We start from the raw sequence: 24,201 nt of genomic DNA, 5'->3' as shown, positions 1-24,201 counted from the left end.
AGAGAGATAACTTTCTAACTTGTTGGAGCCACAGTATTTCCATGGTCTCTTGTTACAGCAGTCTAGTCCGTACCTCCATTAATGTGCAGGTGAAAAAGATATAGAAAACAGAGGTGCCTGGGTGGCTCAGTCGGTGTAGCATCTGCCTTCAGCTCAGGTCATGATCCCAGGGTCCTGGGATCGAGCCCCACATCGGGCTCCTCGCTCAGCGAGGAGCTTGCTTCTCCCTCTCCTCTGCTTGCCACTCCCCCTGTTTGTGCTCTCTCTCTCTGACAAATAAATAAATAAAATCTTTAAAAATAGTAATAAATAAATAAATAAATAAAATCTTAAAAAAAGATATCGAAAACAAAGAGCTCTGGATATAGTTGTCCCTGCAATGATAACATTATCACTTACAGAGTGGAAGGAGCTATCTTTAATGTTTACATATAGTAGCTCATTTACTCCGAACCAATTCTGTGGGGGCACTATTGTCGTTCCCGTTGTACAGCCTAGGATACAGGGCAGAGAGATTAAGTAACTTGCCCAAGGCAATATTACCTTGCCTCTCAAGCTAGTCTTTTCCATGATTTGTTGTGTAAGCCAATAAAACCTCTTTCTTACTTAAACTGGCTCAAGCTGGATTTCTGTCACTTGCAACAAAGCAGTCTGACTGGATTTTTGTCTATCCAGCTTGCAGATTCCTCTATAGAGTGCCAACCATATGGTACGGAATTTTATGACACTATTTCTTGAGTGCAAGCAAGACAATTCTCCCATGAAACCTGCTCCCGTTTAGCTTCTTAAACCACAACTGCAGCTACAAGACAACAGGGCTCATTGCAAGGAGATAGTCTTCTCAGAGGGGACACTGGGCTTCCTGTCTGTGGCAGACACTGTTGGATGATTCATCCAATAACCGCTCCCAACTCCCTTTCCCTTGCCTGCCTGAAAAAGCAAAATACTTTCTAAGTTTTCTGCACAGCGAGGGTTGGCCAGATGATACAATTTGTGGCAATGAAACGTATTATAGCAGGGAGGAATTCCAGCATGGTGATTATAAGTACGGGCCGTAGGGGCGCCCAGGTGGCTCAGTCAGTTAAGCGTCTGCCCTCGGGTCAGGTCATGATCCTGGGGTCCTGGGATTGGGACCAAGCCTCCAGTCAGGCTCCCTGCTCAGTGGAGAGTCTGCTTCTTCCTCTCCCTCTGCCCCTCCCCCCTCTCGTGCTCTCTTTCTCTCTAAAATAAAATAAAATAAAATAAAATCTTTAAGAGTATGAGCTCTAGAACCAGAATGCTTTGACTCACTGTCATATTAGGTGTATAAATTTGGGCACTTTACTTTTTTTTTTTTTAAAGATTTTATTTATTTATTTGACAGAGAGAGACACAGCGAGAGAGGGAACACAAGCAGGGGGAGTGGGAGAAGGAGAAGCAGGCTTCCCGCGGAGCAGAGAGCCCGATGTGGGGCTCGATCCCAGGACGCCGGGATCATGACCTGAGCCGAAGGCAGACGCCCAACGACTGAGCCACCCAGGCGCCCCTGGGCACTTTACTTAACGTCCTGTTTCTTGAGGAGAGTAACTGTACCTACCTCATGGTGGTTGTATTAAAAAATTAATAAATGTACAGAACTCAGAAGAGTACCAGGTACATGGTAAACACCTTATAAGTATCAGCGATTGCTATTTTTGTCACCTCTATGTGCCAAATATGGAACAATCTCTAAGGCATATTGTTAAGTAAAAGCAGCAAGATGAGAAGAGCACATCTACCGTGTGCTCACAATTGTATGCATACAGAGGCTAAGGTATACATATCTATCTGCTTGTGCATGCAGACTGTCTCTGGTAGGATAGACCCAAAACTGTTCAGAGTAGCTGCCTCTGGGAAATAGAACGTGGAACTGGGATTCTGGGATCGGGAATTTCTACTTCACTATATGTCTCCTCTTTACTAACTGGATTGGATTTTTGCAATCATGTACTTGAGTTACTTAAGGCTTTTAAAATCATGTTTAAGAGGCTTTAAACAATCCCACTTTCTCTTAATTTTCATTGTTCACAACAAAATGGGCAGTCAAAAAAATGATATGTCAATTACATCTCAATGAAGCTGGGAAGGATAAATTGAAAAAGAAAATGGACAGTCAGTTGCATGGCAGTCAGCTAGCTTCCTTTTAGAGGTATTCAAACACAGGCTGGATGGTAATCTGTTAGACGTGCCCTGCAAGATCTCACTAGGTAATGGGAGATTAGCTTAGACAACATCAAAGCTCTGTCAATTCCAAGATTTGCCTTTATGGTGGCACAAAAGGAAAAGGGAGCTGGGGGAGATGCCAGGAAATGACCAAAAAAAAAAAAAAAACCACCCCAAAAAACAAAACAAAACAAAAACCCTGCAACCATCACAGACTACTGGTATCAGACAGGGCGCATAGCAGATGTGCTCCAAGGGTAAGCCCAGCCTCATCTGACCAGGGCAGAGCTGAATTGCACGGCTATGCTGCCAGACAGACATGGGTGTGACTCCTGGGTCAGCCACTTTGTCACTGTAGGGACTGGACCAAGTTATCTAAGATCTTTGAGTTTTTTCTCATCTGTAAAATAGGAATAACATCCCCCTTACTGGGTTGGTGTGAGCCATAAGCAGACTAGTGAATGTAAAGTCTGTAGCAGGGCACCAGGCGTGCAGGGAAGTGGCCGAGGAAGTGAGGCAGCCGTCACAGAGGGGGAGAGGGATCACCTTCAAGTGATTTGTTTCACGTGTCAATCTTTTAATGCATTAAAAAAAAGAAAAACTGGAAAACAGTTTTACATTGACCTAGAGAAAATCATCACATATAGCCATTTTAACAAACCCCACAACCACATATTAAGTCCGTCCAGCTCCTGCTAGATCCTAACCTTCAGGGTTGAACCATCTTACCCTGTTCACAGCAGAATCAGAGCATTAAGCAAAGCCAAGGTTCTCAGACCCTCCCTTCTGAATCTTTTAGACCAAGAGGTCGGAGCAGAACCAGGCAGGGTTGTGTTATTACCCAGGAGATGGTTAAAAACAGCACTGGTAACTTCATTTACTCCTTGGGGCTCTGTGCCCACAGAATGATTTAAGAGGCCCCCATGTATATATGTGATTGGGTCCAGGTAGTGATATTTTGGTCTGAACTGTGAGGTTTATGGCAAATACAGAGTGGATGAATGGCTCTAAGCCAAGAGGACAAGTGTCACAAATGCTATATCTTCAAGGAAATAAGGCATATGCTGTTGCCTCCAAATACTGTGAGGCAAGGAGTGACTGCCAGACTAGTCCATCCACATGGCAGACTCATACCGGGGTCTTTGCAAAAATAAAATCTGGGTGCTGAGGGCCCCCCTTCTAGTGAAAGCCAAAGGCCCTAGAATAGAATGCTAGAAAGTCTTTTATTAATCACCCTGGGTTAAAATAACACTTAAAGTCATTTCGGGAAGAAGAGAAATGCTAACCACCCCTACTTTCAAGTTTTAGTAGCCAACAGGAATCTGGGCTCTGAAAAGTCACCAACACTTTCTCCCCCAAGACCATGAACAATTGTGGCAACTGGCCAAATGTGTTAGCTCAGGAAAGCTGGGAGCAACCCATGTGAGCGGTGTTCATTGTGGGCAGCTAATGGCCATGAGCAGTAGACCAGGTTCATAACCTCCACGCTGGGACAGTGCTCTGCTCTGCGGGCCTGTTTCGGCAGGATCCCGTCATCCACAGGACCAAGGGGTGGGTGTGTTGGGAACAGATGATTCTGTGTTCCACAGATAATGGTATGAAGGGGCCGTTAATAGATAAGGTTTAAGCACAGCATTTGGACACAACTCCTCCATACATTCTGTTATTAAAGTCTTAAGAGCTTAGAACCTGGAAGGATTGAGAAATTCTAAAGAATTAAACAAAACCAGACAAACAAAAAAAGAGGGTGGAAGGTATCAAAGACACAAGAGCTCTTTGTAGATGCTGGCTGGCTCACTTTGTCCCCAAGTTCATCTTAGAGCTCAAGCAAATTTGAGACACGAGGCAGAGACATTAGACCTGTGTCAAGGGCAAAAACTTCTGGTAGTAGCTCTTGGTGACGTCAATCATCAGCTCCTGGGTACATTCTGGGAGCTCCCCTGAAAACAGTCCTGGGGAAAGAAAGACCTGGTCAACCAACTAGAGCTGGGGGAGGCCAGCAGCTCTGATTTCGATTTAAACCACTACAGGGCCCTTTTCTTTACTCATGAGCATCTGAATTCTAGGTCTTCCAGCTTCAATGCTAGAAGAATATTTCTACTGACCGTATCTTCAAGATGATATTTTTGTGCGTGTGGGGAGACAAATAACACAATTCCCCGAATGGATAAATATCTTCCAGGTAAAAGAGGTTCGTACATTACTGCATGATCTGAAGAGTTAAGGCATCTCCGACTACATGGGACGTTGTTCCAGACAAGGATTAGTCCATCCCCTGGATTCTCGTATGACACCTGCTGGGCAAGCCCAGGTGAGCACCCTTTGAGGTAAGAAACTGTTCTGTTGTTCATACAATGAAACTGAATCCAATCCCCAAACCTGCTACATACAGACAAATCATGGATGGGAGTAGAACAGAAACATCCTATCAAAAGACAAAAAGTTGTATTTAAGGATTTCTGGGAAAGAGGCACTCTCATACACTATGGGCAGAAGTGTACATTCATACAACCATTTGGAAGAGCAATTTTGGAAAATCTAGCAAAACTTTTAAAAGTTCATACCCTGTGACCTGACAATCCAACTTCTAAGAATTTATCCTACAAATATCCTTGCCCAACTGATCAATATATGTACAAGAATATTAATGCAGCAAAGTTTCTAATAGTGAAAAACCAGGTACAACGTCTAATGGTCCATTATACCAGGGAATGGATCAGTTACACTGCGGTACATTTACGTAATGAAAACCATGCAACCATGAAAAGGAATGAGGGGAATCTCTTCATACTGACAAGAAAAGATGCCCCAGATACACTGTTAAGAAAGCAAATTTCCAAACAGAATAGAAAGTGTGAATCTATTTATACAGGTCTAAACAGTTTTATATATCTGTGTAATACACACAAGTACATATATACACAGATATGGTACACACACCTGTGCATTAATATACATACAAAACAAACAAACACTCTTGCACATATACAGAGAGAAAATAAACGGTAGGATAGAAAAAAAGGTCTAAAAAATATAAAATTCTCACAGGCATCTTTTACAAATGAGCAGCCTATGTTAGATTTGCAAACGTATGTTTGGTCTGCACGGTATTTAATCTTTTTAAAAAGTTAGCAGCCAACACTCAAAAATTCAGAGATCCCACGTAGATATTCAGATTTTTAGCTCCTCATGAACTATCAGAAGTTCTTAGAATGTTAGGTCTGTACTCTTGGCCAGCCATGATAGGCTGTCACTTCAATCACGTCTGTCTGACTCCTACAGGCAGTTTTGGCTTTTTGGTTCCTGACCCAGGTTCTTTCGGGATGGTTTGCCTTTCATTTGTTCCACTACTCAGTGACATGCAGAGGAGCCCTCCAAAAATGTGCCAGTTGTCCTACAACCTTAGGCCTCTTTACTAAGGATGAAGATTACCAACAGCATTATCTAGATGGTTAGCATTTGTTTGTGAAACTACTAAAAACGAACATGGGAAGTATCTTGTCACAGTGCAGAAAGTACTGGACTCTAAATAAGGGGTCTTAAGAGCTAGTCAAGGCTTTCCCACGAACCAGCTCTGACCCTGTGGACAACCCAATCTCTCTAGGCCTGTTTCCCCATCTACACAATTATCTCTAAGGTCTCAGGCAGCTTGAATTCTCCATCAGAACCTCCAAACACAGCACTTATTTGGATTTCAAATACCAAGTAGTGCCTCCCTGCCTCGGCCATCGATGCCCAAAGACCACAGTTAGTTCTAAGGACCCTGAATAAGTTAAAAGAGGTTAAGATATTTCTCTGGCAATATACTTCTCACTGCAGATCAGATACCTGTCTGACAATCAACCTAAAATGACTGCTGGGGCTGTTCGGATCTGCACTTGCTAAGAATGATGATACTTTCTCGCAGTGGGAACCTAATATAGGGAGAATCTCACTCAGCAAGGCTCTTCCTCCTTTGCAAGAGCAAAAGCTGTTTCAGCTCTTCTGAAACAGCAGAACAGCCCATTTCCTCCCCAAAGAATCTGAATGGATGATTTTCTACATCTTTGAAATCCACAGTCAATGATCTGAGTGATGAGTTTTTTAATTGGAAAAGTAACTAAACCACCCAGGGGTACGTCTCATATATTGCCAAATCTCTCGCTATAAATAGCATCTTCCATCTGTGAATCTCTGGTGTGCCTCTGTCCATGTTGCATGAGTTCAACCACATAAAACCACATAGAGAAGAAAAGAGACTGCCTTGGAGTGGGGGTGGGAGACATGAGGTTTTCTTCTTCCTTCTGTTTTTCTGTGTTTTCCAAGTTTTCTAGGAGGAGCATGTATCACTTTTGTTTGCTCACATGTTTGGCCACTGGGAACTCTGAGCTCACGAGGGCTTTACCTAAGGGCATTCCATTAGCCAAGGTCGAGAGGGGATATATTTGCTTCCCTTAGGTGTTCTAGAGCTATTGTTGGCCTTAGACCATGTTTTATGCCAACTTTTCAGTTTGGGCATTCCTGGGCAGTGTGGGAAGTGTAAGTTCAAAATCCCAACCAACATGAAGGCATTGTTAGAATTCTCTGGAGAGACTTTTTCTTTTTCCACCCAGAGCCCAGACCAAGAGAGTCTTGCTTCTTTGTACTTTCCCTGTGCTGGTGGCAGGTTGACTCTAGATCAACTTTTATTGAGAGACCACCCTTCAAGAGGATCTCTCTGCCATATAAGGCTTTCTCTCTCATCCCCACAGAAGTATCAAACCCTAAACCACTCTACTTATTATGAAGATGCATAAACCTAACCATGCTTATAGTGTGGGTTTAGTCTCCTCTTTGTTTCTGACTCTTGAAATTGCCTTGTGAACTCAATTGTGCATTTAAAAAGATACTGGTTATATTTTTAGATAGCATTTCTAGGTAATCTGTAGCAGGAGAATTTTTAAATTAGCTAGATCAATACATTGTCAGAGACAAAAACTGCATGCATTACTTTTGTGAAGGAAAATGAGATTGAGCTTTCATAATCAACACCAAGCTTACCTGGGCAGCCTGAGAAGACGGTGAACGGTGGCACCACAGTTTCTGGGGGTAGTACTGTGTTGTCAAGAATTTTGCAGCAATCTTTCAGCACACATCGGCGCCCCTGAAATTAAAATCTTGTCACCAGGAAATACAGCAGGAATTGCTCGAGTAAAAGTTGCCTGTCTGCTGCATGGAATGCTATTTTATATATTCTCCATTCATGATATCATATAATAGACAGGGCCAATGACAAGAGGTTTGGCCACAATTCCCTACTTCAGGTGACAAGCAGGAGGAGGTAGGGGTACGAGTGTGTGTGTGTGTGCGAGTGTGTGTACATGAACTTGGGGAAGGAATTGTATGCTAGGGACAGTTCAGGTTATCTTAGGTATTACAGAAATTCAGTCTCCCAAGAGTTGTAGAATTTTCTGTCTTTTTTCTTAAATTTAGTGGACATCTACTTTTTTGCTTGTCCAACATTTGATCCCCTTTCTTCTGGTAACAGAACCTGTATTGTCCTTGGTAACACCCCTCTGCCCATGACAGTCCCCTATCCTAACCCCAAACCCCAAGCCTGGCCACAAGGACTGTTCTATGGAATGAGCCAAATCAGTCTGATGAATCACAACATCAAGGCTTCTGCTGGGACTACTGGGAAAGGAAGCTCTTTCCAGTGGGGTTTCTAGAGGACAGGACAGACATTTAGACCAGCTGTCTTGTTTCCAAGAGGGAAGAACCTGCCTGACAGCCTCCCAGAGGAAAGCAGGAAAGAGAAAGAGATTAATTCTCATGACATCAATTGAACCCCTGGAGCCACCTGTGCATAGAATTAGGGTCTACTTTTGTACTCTTGGTTCATATTAGCCAATATGTTCGTTTTGAAAGTTTAGGCCAAGCCTTATGCTTGACTTTATCCACTGTTGCCACTTTTGAATTCTGCATCACCCACAGCATTTTGAGGACAAGAAATAAGGTCTGGTAGATCCATCTGTTTCCTGGGTTAAAGGAAAGGGGAGGCTTCTTCTACATACAGATTAAAGTTGTGCCTCAGACTACCTGCTGAGTAAGTGAAAGTTTTGGTCTTCACCGACTGCATTTACATCACCAGGGCCTGTGAGTTCACTTGTGTCCTGGTCAGAGGATCTGATAAAACATACTTGACTGACAATGTGGAATCCCTAACAACATCAGGACAATGCTAACCTGTCTAGATCTCAGATTTTACCGAAGAATATGAAAGATACTTTGATTTGGTTGTATTAAAAATTTCCCAATTATTAATAAATACCCAAATCATAAGTATTTCCAGGAATTTCCAGGTAGATTGCTAAATGAATTCTTTAGAGAGCTTATACCTTGAAGGTCTGCATTTTGTAAGTGACTACTAAGCTGTCTCTGGCGAGGTGGATAACAGCCTTGGCAACACCTGGCACTATCTGTAGCTCAGAAACAAGTTATCACTGCAGCTCTCCATTCATTCTTGGAAAGTTCTCTCCCATGAATTACCTGCTAGTGGCAATTCCCAAAATACAGCAGCTGGCCAGCTCCCCGGGTGACTCCCAAATTAACCCAAAGACGTCCTATGACACCTATGCTCCTAATAATTCTGACTAAGCGCATAGGGCACTGGGTGGAAAGAAGCAGAATGTGCTGCATGAGGCATGACACATTCACACAGAGGGATCTGTAGACAAAGGGCCCTGGAAAAGAAGAGCAGTGAGAATAAAACTTCCGCTGTGTACCACCGGCCACCACACAGCCTGGAGGCACCTGCTGTGTCCACTCCTTAGCCATTCTGCCCACTCAGGTAAATGATGCTTAATCAGCTTCCAGAGCATTCTGGGCAAACTGATCAATTAAACAGCAGCAAAAGTCAAAACACGGGTACTTCTTAGGCATGAGTGCATTGGCAATAGATGAGGAGGTGAAAAGCTGAAACCGCTTCTTTATTCTTTCCTGGAGGACTTTCCCAGGAGGAGTCAAGAACTCCATGTTGCCAGTATTACAGCTACCTGTATTTCCAGATACAAGTTATTCAGCGTCTCTGAGCCTTGGGTTCCTCGTTTGAGAAACAGGACATAAAACCAAACCGCAGGGCCGCTGTGAGGATTAGAGACAATAAATGTAAAGCTCACAGCACGGTAACAGAGACTATGAAGATTGTCTGTGAGGCTTTTCCTGCAGGCATCTGGGCAACTCTGACTGGCAACTATACTCTCACACATCTGAAAGGAGTTAGACCACCAAATGGATGCTATCGGAAGGATCTGTGGGTCATGGGGACAGCTGGACTCTAAAAAGAGTCCCTGCTAGCTCCAAGATTCTCGAGTTGTAAAATAATCTTTCTCCTGAGATTACTTGAGAATTTGTAAAAGGCTCAGCAAATAGGTACTTATGTCTGAACTGATGTATCAGAAAGGGGCACAAAAAAGCAGAGCAAGACAAGAAGACTAGAACTCCCTATGCACTGGGAAGAGCATTTGGATTTTAATGTTTCAGACATTTAGCTCCAGGGATAAAGGACGGGGCTAACACACTAGGCTACTATGAGCATGTCATCACTTTGTGGAAGAAAATGTCAGAAAAATCCAGCTGTGGCTTAGAAAGCCAACTTCTGTCACACAGAATGAGGGGACAGGATGGATTTCACAATTTTCCCCGTTTCTTCAATATCATGCCAAATGAAAGACCCTCTGTCTCTAATATATATGAAGGGACTCCTTTGGAGGAGAATATTTGGCAAAACAACCACTTCCCTTAATTCTGAGTAACAGGCCAGATTGGGATGTTTTCCATAGCAGTGTGGCTCTCCACTGCACGGTCCATCTTTGCTGTGCTCTTGTGGCTTGCAGAATGTGACCACAGGGTTTCTACAAGTATTTTATACTTGAGTATTATCCAGAAGAGAGAGCTGCCTCTGTATTATTGGGAATAACATGAAAAGTCCTTGGCTTTTCCTAGAAGCTAGGATTTGGGTACAAATTTAAAATATAGGAAACTGGGGTGCCTGGGTGCCTCAGTCGTTAAGCGTCTGCCTTCGGCTCAGGTCATGCCAGGGTCCTGGGATCAAGTCCCACACCAGGCTCCCTGCTCAGCGGGAAGCCTGCTTCTCCCTCTCCCACTCCCCCCTGCTTGTGTTCCCTCTCTAGCTGTGTGTCTCTCTCTGTCAAATAAATAAATAAAATCTTAAAAAAAAAATATAGGAAACATTTTCCCTAACTCTTAAGGCAGTTCAACTCTGGTCATTAGCATTCTCACCCAGGATGTTCTCATAAATCCCAACTGAAATCAAGCTCTTCATCTATGAATACTGAGAAATCCAACTTCGTAAAGCCTTGGCCAGATGAAACAAGTAGATGCCAAGGCTCCTGTGGACCAGGATCCCACATGTCTACTGAGCAAGGGCCCACTTGTACCCCACATGCCCATCACCCTGAACTACTTGGGAGTTCCCCTAATGTCATATCCCTTGTCCCCACTAGACTGTACGATCCTGGAGGTAAAGCAACAGGTAGGCCATAGAGCAGGCATGGCTATTCATTAAGCCTGGGTTCAAATCCCAGCTCTACCACTTCATAGCTCTGTCAAATCCCCTACTTTCTAAGGTCTTCAGGCTTGTTGTCTGCAAATAGGGATAATAACAGTTAACTACCACCTTGGATGGTTATGAGGGTCAAATGGAAAAATCAAAGGCAAGAGTTTAACATCTTATAGAAGAGGTTAGATAAAGTTTAGCCATGATTACTGATGCCTAGAAAACTCCAAATCCAGTAATAATTCGAGTAGACCAGAAACTACTTCTACCCTCCTTGGCCACAGAAGCAGAGGCCCACTGATGTGAGGGACGGGAGCTGGAGGGGCAGTAAGGCCGTTTAGCCAGCCAAGACACCATACTCACAATCACACAGTTCTTGCCAACGTGAACGTAAGAGCCAATCTGAGCTGCGTTGACCACACAATCTTCCTCAATAAAGACATGGTCCCCGATATGTAAAGGAAAGAATGCAACGCTAGAGAAGGAAAAGAAGATGAACAAAAGAAAATGTCAAGGTGATTTGCTTTTGGTCAAGGTTTATAGAACTGCTGATCGTACTCTCAACTTCATCATCCCGTCTTAATAAGACTGCTCCTTAAAGGAAGGAATCCTCAGGCTAGGAGAATTCTATAATGTTGAAGATGAATGGGATTACTAGCTCAAAATCAGAAATATTGGACCAAGCAGTGTGCAAGGAAACAGCAAGACAGAAGCAGCGAGACCTTCCAAGCTAAAAGGGCTGGCACCGAATGAATGCGTGTTTTGCTCATTCCTGCCTCCTTGGAAATGCTCATAGGTCACATTTTCGGTAATCTGCCCTACAATGTTGTAGGGGACTGACATCAGTTCCTGGGATATATTTTCTACCATTCAACATTCCAAAAATTTGTATATTTTTGATTTTACTGATTTTACTGAGTACCTACTGTATGCCAGACTCTATGCTAGAAATTGGAGATAGAATGGCAAGCAAAAAGGACACTATCTGGCCCACGAGGAGCTAGCAATCAAGAGAGATTAAACAAATGATTATATAAGTAGTTAATTACAAATACGATAAGTACTACAAAGTAAAAAATACCAAGTTATAAGCGGAGACTTCACCTAGATTGGAAGTTTGGTAAAAGCTTAATTGAAAGTGACATTTAAGGGGCACCTGGGTGGCTCAGTTGGTTAAGCATCTGACTTCAGATCAGGTCATGATCTCAGGGTCCTGGGATCGAGCCTCGTGTTGGGCTCTGCACTCAGTGGGGAGTCTGCTTCCTCTCTCCTTCTCCCTCTGCCCATCCCCATGCTCGTCTGTCCTCTCGCTCTATCAAATGAATAATCTTAAAAAAAAAAAAGTGACATTTAAGCCAAGAATTGAAGGAGGAGGAGTCAGTAGGCTTTCTCCAGACTTCTGACATCATTGCCATTCTCCATGATTCCTCAAATGTCACTGACTGTGGTTCTATGATCACATCTACAAGTAACTTCAGTACCTTGGGATGGAAAATATTTGGACTAGAACTAAAATAAAGTAGCTGGATGCTCACTGGCTCTATCTAGTCCTGTGCTCTATTTTGTCAGAGATGATACCTGTCCTCCCTGGACCTATAGTTTATTTAAATCTTCCTTAATCTATTCATATTTTTGATCTGGGACCCTTGTGTGACAATGAATTCCCTGATCTTATCAGTCTACAGCAGCACTGTCAGCACCTGAATTTTATTTTATTTTTTTTTTAATTTTTTTTTTTTTTTTTGAAGGTTTTATTTATTTGACAGAGAGAAAGACAGCCAGAGAGGGAACACAAGCAGGGGGAGTGGGCGAGGGAGAAGCGGGCTTCCCGTGGAGCAGGGAGCCCGATGCGGGGCTCGACCCCAGGGCCCTGGGATCGTGACCTGAGCCGAAGGCAGACGCTTAACGACTGAGCCACCCAGGCGCCCCTAGCACCTGAATTTTAAATTAAAAATTCCAAACTTGATATTATTATCTGGTTCTTATATTGAGATACATGGGGTGGGGGACAGAGGAATCCATGCTCACTTGCTGTTCATGTGTTGCTATTTACACTTTTGTATTCCTGTATTTCTCATGTGGACTATTCCTATTTACACATCCTACTGTTCACCAATAAACCCCCTATTTATTCTCAGAGCTCTTCCGAGACCATAGCCAGCACAGGAACGCCACTATCAGAAGGGGGAGCCAACGACTCTGGCAGAGTACCTGTCACAGTGTGGAACCACGAAAGCCCACCACAAGGATTTCTCGTTTCCCCCCAAAAGCCTTCTGAGCTAATGAGCAAATGTTTTCACGTGAATGATTTGCAGTGATTCCCTGCTCCCATTCCTGTCTGTGATGGAAAGCCTGGAGTCTGACTTCATTCTGAGACATGCAGAATGATTCCTGTGTGCTTTACTCCCAGGTATTACAGTCTGAGTTGGTTGCTCTCTTTACTGTTCCTCCCTAACCAAGTTCAGCCCTATGATAGGAGTGTCACAATACAGTGGCTATCACATTATAGTATCACATTCTATAGTAGCCATCTCTGTATGTGTTTCTACTACTAGGTTTTTGAGAACTTTGAGGCAGGAACGTTATTTCATCCATCTTTACGTACCCACCTTATAATGAAGTGACTGACATAAAGAAAGCACTCAATCAATGCTTGTTGAATTACTCAATGTATTGCAGATGGTGCCATAGGTAGGAGCCAGGAGGGAAAAGAGGGAGAGAGGCAAAAGAACAACAACAACAACAACAACAACAAAAATACCAGCACATCAGGCATGGTGGACAGTTTTCCTGCCCTGTCCATGCCCTTCCCTGGAGCATCCTTACTCCCACTGAGAAAACAGTGGGCCTGACTTGCCCCTGCCCTCTGAGTCAAAACTGTTTAGACCAGAGGTGGGCACTTAACTCCAGCTGAGCCAATCAGATTCCCTCTGCCAAGCTTCTGGAAATAAGACCTAAAATCTTTGGCTGGTATCTTTTGAAGCCTGAATAGAGAACTGATATAAATAAGGGGCTGAGGCAGCATGGTTGGCTCCATGAGAAAAGGGGGAAGACAAAGCCAACGTGAAAGAGAGGAGAGGGAGGCAGAAATGCAGGGACAAAGACCGTCAAGAAACAACATAATCTCGGTGACAGAGCAATAGTCAGCATAGTTGTCTTGATTCTGGCTAGCTGTCCAATTACAGGTTCTAGTCCCTATGAGGCCTGGCCCCTTTTCCTACCCTTATATTCCATTAAATATGCCTGCATCTCTTCATCAGAACCCCTTCTGCCTTTGCCAATTTAAGTGGATTCTGTTTCTGGCAACCAAACAACAACTAGACTAAGACAACCACCACCAGAGTTGCGTTCATTACAGTGAATTCCTCCTCAGTGACCCAAACAATAGCACAGACCTGCTCCTTACACCACAACTCAACACCCGGAATACACCACCCATAGCAGCATCTCGCACAATACTGAAACAAGGTAAGTAAATTACATACCCTTTGCTGAATTTCTTGAACGGTGGCCTTATGACACTCCGACTTTTCACAACACAATGACGTCCAACTCTTACATTTGCTAGATCCCCTCGGATAATACAGTCATTCATCACAATGGTCTACAAAATAAAGCACATTTTAAAAAGCTACCAACATAGCCAAAAACACAACAAAAAAGACTAGGTAAGTAGACACTGATTGAAGTTATGCTATGATCTACTGAGTCACATGTTCTGTCAAAAGAGATAACTTTAAGGTAAAGAGAACTGCCCTCCTAACACTGACTCAGTTAGGGGCACCTAGATGGCTCAGTTGTTAAGCGTCTGCCTTCATTTTGGGTCATGATCCCAGAGTCCGGGGATCGAGTTCTGGGATCGAGTCCCGCATTGGGTTCCCTGCTCAGCGGGGAGTCTGCTTCTCCCTCTGCTCTTCACCTTGCTTGTGCTCTCTTTTTCTCTTTCTCTTTCTCAAATAAATAAATAAATAAAATCTTAAAAAAAAAACAACACTGACTCAGTTGAAAATGTTCTCAGCATATCATGAGCTTTGCCCTTAATATCCCATAAATAGGACTCGTTGAATAAACAGACCTTTACTAAGAATGCCTGTAGTTGACCTAGTTTACTCACCACCTCAGATTCACTTGATTCTACCCGCCCTTAAGCCTTGGCTGCTTGCTCAGTGAGAATCCAGGCTGCTCCTACCTTTGTCCAATCTCCCAACACTACTGACTACCTCCAACTTCATGCTCCTGGAGGTAGGCCTACTGAGCTCCTGGTTCCTCTCCCAAATTCTGGACTCAGATGAAGTGCTACACTTTAGGGTATGATATCCAACTGCCCCAAAGATTGCCTGGATGGGCTTCAGGGTGAATTATGTAACTCAGAAGTTTGGGGGAATTAATGTCCCATACTTGGTAAAGAGTAGGCATTCTGGAAATGTCTTTTGAATAAATGGGGTAAAAAAAATAAAATTGCATATGGCTGGGGTTACAGCTGGACAAGTAAGCTGGGCCTAGGGCTTATGAGGCATTATGTATACTGAGTACAGAAGCTTAGGCTTTTTCCCTAGAGGATATAGAGGATATAAGGAATCAAACTTTTTAAGCAGAACACACTGAATCTTCATTTTAGAAATATTATTCTGAAAGCAGTCTAGAGTGAAGGGAGAGGGCAGGTAAGACTGGAGGGAAAGTGACACTTTAGATGACTACAGTGGATCAAGGTAAAATGAGAGAATGGGCCTTCTCTATGACAATAGTTGTGCATGAAGAAAGAGAAATACAAGGTAGAGGAATCTGATCAAGCCTCCAGATCTGCTAATTAAGAGGGAGGAGAGGGGCAGAAAGACTGCATTCAACAACCATGGAAATAGAATTGGCCAAATTCAAAATTTGAAAATTCTACAGAACAATGAGCCAGTTTCTTCAACATATAAGTGGGATGGAGAGAAAAACAGGCTGGGGGAAAAGAACTGTTACAGGCTTAAAGAGTCCTGAGAGATATATCAACCAGATGCAATGTGTACTTGACCTTGTTTGGATCCTGATTTGAATAAACCAACTGTAAAAAGACACGTTAAGATACTAGAAAGATTGAACATGGACTGAGGATTAGATGATAGTAGGAAATAACTGGCTTCTTAAAAAATATATCATGATAAGGGTACTCTACTCATTTTTTAAAATCTTTAAATCTTAGTGATATATATTAAAGTATTTATGGGTGAAATAATACAGTGTTTGCAATTTGCTTTAAAATACCCCAACTCCCTGCCCCGCCCCTGGTCAAAGTAGGTATGGGTTTGTGGGGCAGGTACAGAGATGAAACAAGGACGTCAGAATATTGCTAACTGCAGAAGCTGGTGAATGAGTATATGGAGATTCATTATATGTTCTCTCTACTTTGGTACATGTCCTAAAAGTTGCATAACAATACTGCTCATCTATAAAAAGTAATGAATTGTTAATCCACTAATGTACACAACATGGATAAATCTCAAAAACATTATGCTGAGTGAAAGAAGGCTGACAACAAAGAGTACATGATTCCCATTACAGGCAACTCTAGAAAATGCGAAAGTAATCTCTATTAGTCTTACCCCAGTGGTTATCTGGGGCCAAGGGTAGTAGGAGGACTGACAGCAGAGGGGTCCAAGGAAATGAGGGTGATAGAAATATTTTATATCTTAATTGTGGTTGCATAGGTGTAAGCATCAGTCAAAACTTGTCAAACTGAGGGGCGCCTGGATGGCTCAGTTGGTTAAGCATCTGCCTCAGCTCAGATCATGGTCCCAAGGTCCTGGGATTGAGCCCCAAATCAAGCTCCCTGCTCAGTGGGGAGCCTGCTTCTCCCTCTCCCTCTGCTCCTACCCCCTGCTTGGGCTCTCTCTCTCTCAAATAAATAAATCTTCAAAAAACACACCAAAACTTGTCAAACTGCATACTTAAAATGGGTACAATTCATTGTATGTAAATTATGTCTCAATAAAGATAACTTTTAAAATGTTCCACTAGAAGGGCACCTGGGTGTCTCAGTAGGTTAAGCGTCTGCCTTCGGCTCAGGTCATGATCTCGAAGTCGTGGGATCAAGCCCCGCGTCGGGCTCCCTGCTCAGCAGGGTGTCTGCTTGTCCCTCTCCCTCTGGCCCTCTCCCTGCTTCATGCTCTCTCTTGCCCACTCTCTCTCTCAAATAAATAAAATCTTTAAAATAAATGTTCCACTATAAAATGTTAAAAATGGAAAAAAAGGAAGAGAATCTATATGACTTGGTCATTGTTTTGATATTGGGGAAAGAGAGAAAGGGAATCTAGGATGAGAGTTTAGCATGGGGTAAGCGATTCTGGGGACTGGACTGGATGACAAATTCAATTGTGAAATGCTATTTGAGGTACCTGTTGGATGACCAACAGGCAGTTGAAATGAAGGTCTGGGGCCCAGGACAGAAGAGGTAGATGGGGAACACCTCAAATACAGGTGAATTTAGATATGTCACTAACCTGAACACGAGGCTCTGAGAAATTACTAAAAAAGAAGTGGGCTCATACTTCGAAGAGTTTACCAATCTCACCTGCATATGTTTGGTCTATAAAACCTCTATCAGTAAAAAGACAATTTCTCATCAGCTGCTGACTATAAAGGACTATAGCTCCTCTTGGTTTTTAAAAATGGTCTCCTTCAAGTTTAAAGAGATATCTGTTTCTAGTACGTACTCTTTCATCTGAAATCCTTCATTTACTTTAATCATTGTTTTCTGTTTATGCTTCCATCTACAATCAGAGAAAATGACTTCCTTTTCTTTGGAAGAAAGCAGAATACCAAGAGTTCTGAGTATTTGGTAATGGTTGTTTTTGTTTTACTGTGTTTTAAACAAAGATAGCAATCTTAATCTGGAAATAAAGAAAATCCACAGAAGTCCCTCAGGCAGCCTAAATTACACTCCCATTTGAAGAAGCAAACATGAAAAACATTAAGTAATGGATAATCACAGGAGGTTAAAGAGATTTAGCATGAGGGACTCAAATCCTGGTTTCCTATCTCATAAAGAATGGAGCTGAAGATGAGAAGTCAGATTCAAAAGAGAGGCAGCAGGATGTTAAAATGAAAGTGAGTGCACATAAGGACCTCACAGGGAAGAATATGGTAGTGGAGCAGAGTTCACTGAACTCGGCAAAAGATGAGGCAGAGGTGGGAAGCTGGAGGTCTAAGAACTGTGCCCAGAAACCTGTTTTGTTTGGCTCATGCACCTTGTTTCATCATTTGAATTTAATGCTATTATTTGAATAGCAGGACATTTTGCATTAAAAAAATCCAGATTTCCAATTTGTTTCGAGAAAATATAGGCCTATATTCCCACATGGCAACAATCAGCTTGAGCTTAGCTAGGACAAGTATTCTTCAATTCACCAGGCCCCACCACTCTCTGTTGTTGGCACCCAGTCTTCCTTACTCATTTGATCCCTGCCTATCCCTGCAGGCACTATAACACCTGATATAAGGGTTTAGGAAAATAGAAATCTCACAGTTCTGAAAGGGACAAAACAAAAAACTGGGAACAAAATAACCAGTAGGAGAGGGGATAAATGGAACTGTACATAGCAGTGAAAACGCACAAACCACAGTGAATCTTAGAAACAGAATTGAGAACAATGGTACTTAGTGTGATAGGTGTTTCCTACTGTGGTTATTATAAGTGAGTGTAAAAAAAGTAAGTAACAGAAAGCCAAGTAAAGCTAAACTATATACGTATATAGTTTACATGGATGTAAACGTGTATATGTGTATTAGTTTACATCCTACAACATACATGAACTTTGAAAACATTATGCTAAGTGAAATAAGCCAGGCAAAAAAGGACAAATATTATATATCTAGAATAGGCAAATTCACAGAGACAGGAAGCGGATTGAGGTTATTAGTGACTAGGCGGGGTGTGGGGGGCAGGGGTGGGGAGACGGGTAGGGAGATAGGGAGGAAACAGGGAGTTATTCCTTAATGAGTATAGAGCTTCTGTCTGGGTGATTAAAGTTTTAGAAATAGATAGTGGTGATGATTGCACAATGGTTGTAAATAGAATTTTTTTTTTTAAGTAGGCTCCACACCCAGCGTGGAGCCCAATGCGGGGCTTGAACTCATGACCCTGAGATGAAGACTTGAGCCAAGATCAAGAGTAAGACGCTCAACCAAATGAGCCACCCAGGCACCCCAATTGTAAATATAATTAATGCCAATGGATCGTACACTTAAAAACAGTTAAAGTGGCAAATTTTGTCACATATATTTTATCACAATTTAATAAAGAAATGTTCCCTACAAAATCACAGAAAATGTTTTGAAATTACCTGAGGGATTTCTTTTTCTTTTTTTTTTTTTTAAGGTTTTATTTATTTGTTTGACAGAGAGCGAGAGACACAGTGAGAGAGGGAATACAAGCAGGGGGAGTGGGAGAGGGAGAAGCAGGCTTCCTGTGGAGCTGGGAGCCCGACGCGGGGCTCAATCCCAGGACCCTGGGATCATGACTGAGCCGAAGGCAGACGCTTAATGACTGAGCCACCCAGGTGCCCACCTTAGGGATTTCTTTTTTTTTTTTTTTTTTTAATTTTTATTTATTTGAGAGAGAGAGAATGAGAAACAGAGAGCACGAGACGGAAGAGGGCAGAGGGAGAAGCAGACCCCCTGCTGAACAGGGAGCCCGATGTGGGACTCGATCCCGGGACTCCAGGATCATGACCTGAGCCGAAGGCAGTTGCTTAACCAACTGAGCCACCCAGGCGCCCCACCTTAGGGATTTCTAAAAAACTCCACACATTGGGGCGCCTGGGTGGCTCAGTCGTTAAGCGTCTGCCTTCGGCTCAGGTCATGATCTCAGGGTCCTGGGATTGAGCCCCGCGTCAGGCTCCCTGCTCAGCGGGAGGCCTGCTTCTCCCTCTCCCACTCCCCCTGCTTGTGTTCCTTCTCTCGCTTTGTCTCTGTCAAATAAATAAAATCTTAAAAAAAAAAACAAAACTCCACACATTTGCTAATGAGTCAGACTAGGGTTAACCGAATTTTCTAATTTTGTGCAGGAACAGTGTGTCTATAATTACTAATTATACCTAATTACTGAACTATATTTCTTTCTATTAAATCTCATGATGAGCTAATGGAGATAGTAATTGTGTCTCTACTGAAAAAATTTATGATTGCTTGATTATAGTGAGACTGTTTTCCCTTTGAAGTTAGAGATGTAACATTTTAAAGAAAAATGGCAGGAAAAACTATGGGCTCAGTGTTTGTCAAGTTCAAATATATCTTGATATTTTCTCTGGTTCTGAAATGTCCTAATATTATTCCCAAGTTTATACTCATCTCTCTGCTATTTCAATTTATTTAGACTACAAATTCTTAGCCTTTCATATTCCATTTTGCAAATCTGTTTCATAGTTTAGTGTCTTTTCCAATTCTCTCTTTTTTTTAAGATTTTATTTATTTATTTGACACAGAAAGAGAAAGTGCACAAACAGGGGGAGAGGCAGAGAGGGAGAAGCAGGCTCCCTGCTGAGCAGGGAGCACGACTGGGGCTCAATCCCAGGACCCTGAGATCATGGCTTGAGCCAAAGGCAGACATTTAACCGAATGAGCCACCCAGGCGCCCCCCACCCCATTCTCAAATTAATTTTAAGAGTTTCAGTTAATGCTGAATCATTATTACTAAACAGTTAATTATACTACTATACTTTACAGCTTCTACACTAAAATATTTTGTTGCCTATTTATGTTTGTGTCCAGTAGTTTAGGGCACACCACAATACTTTAAAATAATTTCAGTTCTGGGTGCCATGGTATACCATTCCTGGCATAAAGGGGAAAAGGTTTTCTGTTGCCTCCTTTTATTGAATCTTTTTTGGATTCAATAAAATTTGGAGAATTAAAAAGAGAATTTTTCAATGTACAGCAATAAATGGGAGACATGGCAACATATTATCTGCCCTCCCGATGTGATAATTAGTGGAAAGAAAGCAAAGGTATGCATCCTGGAACTGGCTTGGTCCCTTACCTTGCCATTAAGAACGATGTTCTGACTTCCACACAATACGGACTGGCGACTAACTTTGTTTCCAGATGCCTGAAAGCAAAGAGCAGAAAATGGGGATAAGCAAACTGAGTGGATTCTGGACTACAGGTTTCCATCAAGAAAGCTGCTACTGGAGAGGAAAGGACTTGAAACGGGGCAAAGTCCTCAATGGAATGAGTACAGGATATCAAAGCAGGATGGATTTGGAAACTACGGATTCCAAGAAGGGATCCAGAATTTGGATGTGGTAGGTCTAGAGCCTAATAACATCAGACACGGGGATTCAAGTTGCAGTTCTATATCCAGGATAATGACTTAACCGATATCAGAGTTGCAAGAATTCATAGCAACGCGGACTGAGCACTTACCCTACTTCGATCAATTTACACACTATAAAGGACCTAACCGTCTTTTAGCACATAGTAATAAATTATGACACGTTAGTTTAAAAAAAACCTTCCGAAAGGCCCGAAGCCTGGAGTTGTTATTGATACTAAGGTGGATGAGACTTGCCCGGCTTTCTGGAAGGCATTTTATCTTTAGGAAATCAGGAATAAGTAAAAAAGCCTAAACTGGCCATGCAAGGAATAAATAACAAAGCTGGGCCATTCCCTAAGTGATCTAGGTAATCTCGGACTAAACGCCAAAGGGACCCAGGGTGGGGCAGGGACAGGATGGGGACACCAGCCTCAAAGGGACGCAGGCTCGGAAAAGAGAAGGCAGATGTCTAGACACGCGCACCGTCTCGATGTACTCGGACTTGTTGTAAAGCAGCTCGCCCAACTCCATGGCCACCAACTCCTTCTCGCAGCTCCGGTTCCTGTCAAAGCCTGTCAGCCGGTCAGTCAGACTGGGATTCAGGCTACTTCCGGCCGCTCCTCCACTTCCGCTCTGGGCGCCCTCCGCTCTTATCCGCAGCTCGGCTCTCCGCTAGGCGGCCCCGCTCTATTACTCGGCCGTCTCCAGCTGCGCGTGCGCAGGCCGAGCGGTGGATGTAATTGGCCGGGGGAGAGGGCGCGCGGTTCCCGCATGTGCAAGCTGGTGGCGCGCCGTGGGTATCCCGGGCGCCCGGTTTCTTTCCTGGGCGCCTCCGGGGCCCAGGGCCAGCCGGAGCCCTCGTGTGCGCAGGCCCGGGGCCGGCGACGGCTGCTCCTTCCGTTCGGCCGCCAGCCCAATGGAAGAGCCTCCCGGGAAGCCCCTCAGCTGTGAGGAGAAGGAAAAGGTGCCCTGGGTGTGCGGGAAGGGCTGACTCGGAAGTGACTCCTTGCCTAGGATTTTACCGTCCGGGGGTGGCAGTGATCTCTGACCTACGCTCTTTGGACTCAACGGGCACCGGGAATGAAAATATGAAGAGCCCTGTGCTCACGTGGAGGCATTTAAAGAACAGATTTTCTTACAGCAGTGATGCATAAATACGAAACGTAAAATTCTGGATAAAGCCAAAGTCCCCTTTGACATTCTCCCCACCCCCACACACTCTTATCAATCTTGGCTCTCCCACCCGCTCCTTAAGTAGATCTCTGAACAGCTTGATGCTTCAGATCTTTTCGCGCGTGTATGTGTGTGTGGTGGACGGAGGTGGGGGATTTGGAAGGTTGTGGTTATATTCCCTAACCACCAAAAAGTAGTGTGTATTTTTTGTTCGCAAATGGTATGAGCTGAATGGTTTTGCAACTTCCATTTTACTTCTCCAGGTTTCATCCATGTTACTTCATGTTAAGCTACCTTACTTTTTAAAGTTCTGTATAGTGTTATGTATTATGGAAGTGCCATCTTTTCATTAGACATTACTCTAATGAGAGACTTTTAGGTTGTTTCCAGCTTTTGCTTCTACAGCAGTGCTGCTCTGACCAATCCTTACCCATGCCACCTTGTGCTCCTGCTTATGATGTTAGCCTGAACGTATCTGTGCTGGCTGTTCCAGGCATTGTGCTAGACTCTTCGTTCACATTAGCTCATCAGTCCTCTTATCCAAGCCTACCTTCCCGTGGAGGGTGAGATAGGTCATTTACAAGTCAACAAGATAGTTCTTAAATGTTGATAAGGTTGGTGATAAAGAGGACCCTGTGAGAAGCAAACTAGCATAGAGATTAAGAGCACAGATTGTAGAATCCAGCTACCTGGGTTTGGATCATTCCATTGATAAACTGTGTGATCTTGGACAAATTGCTTTCCCTCTAATCTTCCCAAAGCTAGCTCCTTGCTCCTTCGGGTCTGGGCTCGAAAGGAAGTCCTCAGAAATGCCTCTCTGGCCACCCTACCTAAAGTGGCTCAGGCACTCTCACATCTCCCTGTTGATCTGGGTATTGATTACCATGTGATATTATCTTGTCTGTGTATTCGTTTCCTTGTTAATTATCTGTATCCCTAACTTGTGTGTAAGCTTGACAACTCTAGTTCTAGCATCTGAGACCGTAATTGAGAGTGGTTATCAGTTATTGTTCCAGGGACTACAGATACCTGGACCATTAACTGACAAGAGATTCATTTGTTGGACGAGTGTCTGAGGATGACAGCTCCGGCCACCTTAAGGGATCTCACAGTGAGATGGAGGGAAACAGAAGTAAATAGCATAGTATATAATAAGTATTGTGATAAACGAAGCACAGTGGAGAGGTGGAATGTCCCACCTGGATTTCAGGAAGGACCTAGAAGTCTACCCTGGGGGAATAAAAATCTAAGTTGAGGCTTGAGGAATCAGTAGGACTTAGCAAAATGAGCTGGGGAGGAAACGCTCCAGGTGGTAGGAACCGTTTAGGTAAAGGTGCTTAGGTGTTGGAGAGCTTGGTGCTTTGTGAGAACTGAAAGTAGTGTGGGCACCTGCTACTCCCTCTGTCTTTTGCTGAGGGACCTGCTAAGCACTGCTTACTTGGGCCTGACAGGCACTGTGTCCATTCTCTCTGACTCTTCCTTTCTACCTGCTCAGTATTGTTTGCTGTTTTTCTTCTTCCAGTTGAAGGAAAAATTAGCATTCTTGAAAAGGGAATACAGCAAGACACTGGCCCGCCTTCAGGTGAGTGAATCTTATTCTCTCAAACTGAGGTATTGTATAGGATGAACTATATACAAACAATTCTTCGTAATAATAAAGCTTTAAAAAAATACTTCTTTTTCTTAAATTCGTTCCTTGAGCTGCTTTTGTTTTCTCTAGCGTGCCCAAAGAGCTGAGAAGGTTAAGAATTCTATTAAAAAAACAGTGGAAGAACATGACTGCTTGCTCCAGCAGGAAATTTCACCACAGCTAAACCACTCAGGTAAAGCTAGGCCATTTACTTATGCTTGCTTTATTATTCATTTTCCAGGTATATTTGGTTGTGGTTTTTTTTTTTTTCCATAACCAAAAGATAGAACAAGCAATAGACTCTTTTTAAAGTGTATGTGTAGGGCGCCTGGGTGGCTCAGTTGGTTAAGCGACTGCCTTCGGCTCAGGTCATGATCCTGGAGTCCC

The 24,201-nt window shown here is 43.2% G+C and overlaps 2 protein-coding genes across 2 annotated transcripts in view; one reads left to right on the top strand and one right to left on the bottom strand.

Annotated features, from left to right (window-relative positions):
• Window positions 1–1,458: 1,458 nt before the first annotated feature.
• Window positions 1,459–21,654, bottom strand: DCTN5 (dynactin subunit 5). Its single transcript, XM_032396284.1, has 6 exons — window positions 21,495–21,654; window positions 20,736–20,804; window positions 14,203–14,321; window positions 11,081–11,192; window positions 7,201–7,303; window positions 1,459–4,133 (listed from the first exon to the last, which is right to left on the bottom strand). Exons 1-6 carry the CDS (start codon window positions 21,540–21,542, stop codon window positions 4,036–4,038), a joined length of 549 nt encoding a protein of 182 aa, XP_032252175.1. The 5' UTR covers window positions 21,543–21,654; the 3' UTR covers window positions 1,459–4,035.
• Window positions 21,655–21,783: 129 nt separating this feature from the next.
• PALB2 (partner and localizer of BRCA2) overlaps window positions 21,784–24,201 on the top strand; it is a 26,119-nt gene continuing 23,701 nt past the window's right edge. Inside the window, exons 1-3 of the mRNA XM_032396292.1 lie at window positions 21,784–21,975; window positions 23,707–23,766; window positions 23,905–24,007. Of these exons, the coding sequence (XP_032252183.1) occupies window positions 21,928–21,975; window positions 23,707–23,766; window positions 23,905–24,007 (211 nt within the window). The 5' untranslated portion in view covers window positions 21,784–21,927. The remainder of the gene's footprint in view (window positions 21,976–23,706; window positions 23,767–23,904; window positions 24,008–24,201) is intronic.

The sequence above is a fragment of the Phoca vitulina genome, unplaced genomic scaffold, assembly GCF_004348235.1.
Source record: "Phoca vitulina isolate PV1807 unplaced genomic scaffold, GSC_HSeal_1.0 scaffold90, whole genome shotgun sequence".
NCBI lineage: Eukaryota > Metazoa > Chordata > Mammalia > Carnivora > Phocidae > Phoca > Phoca vitulina.
Note: the sequence above shows the minus strand (reverse complement) of the source record. Positions and strands in the feature narration are given on the sequence as shown.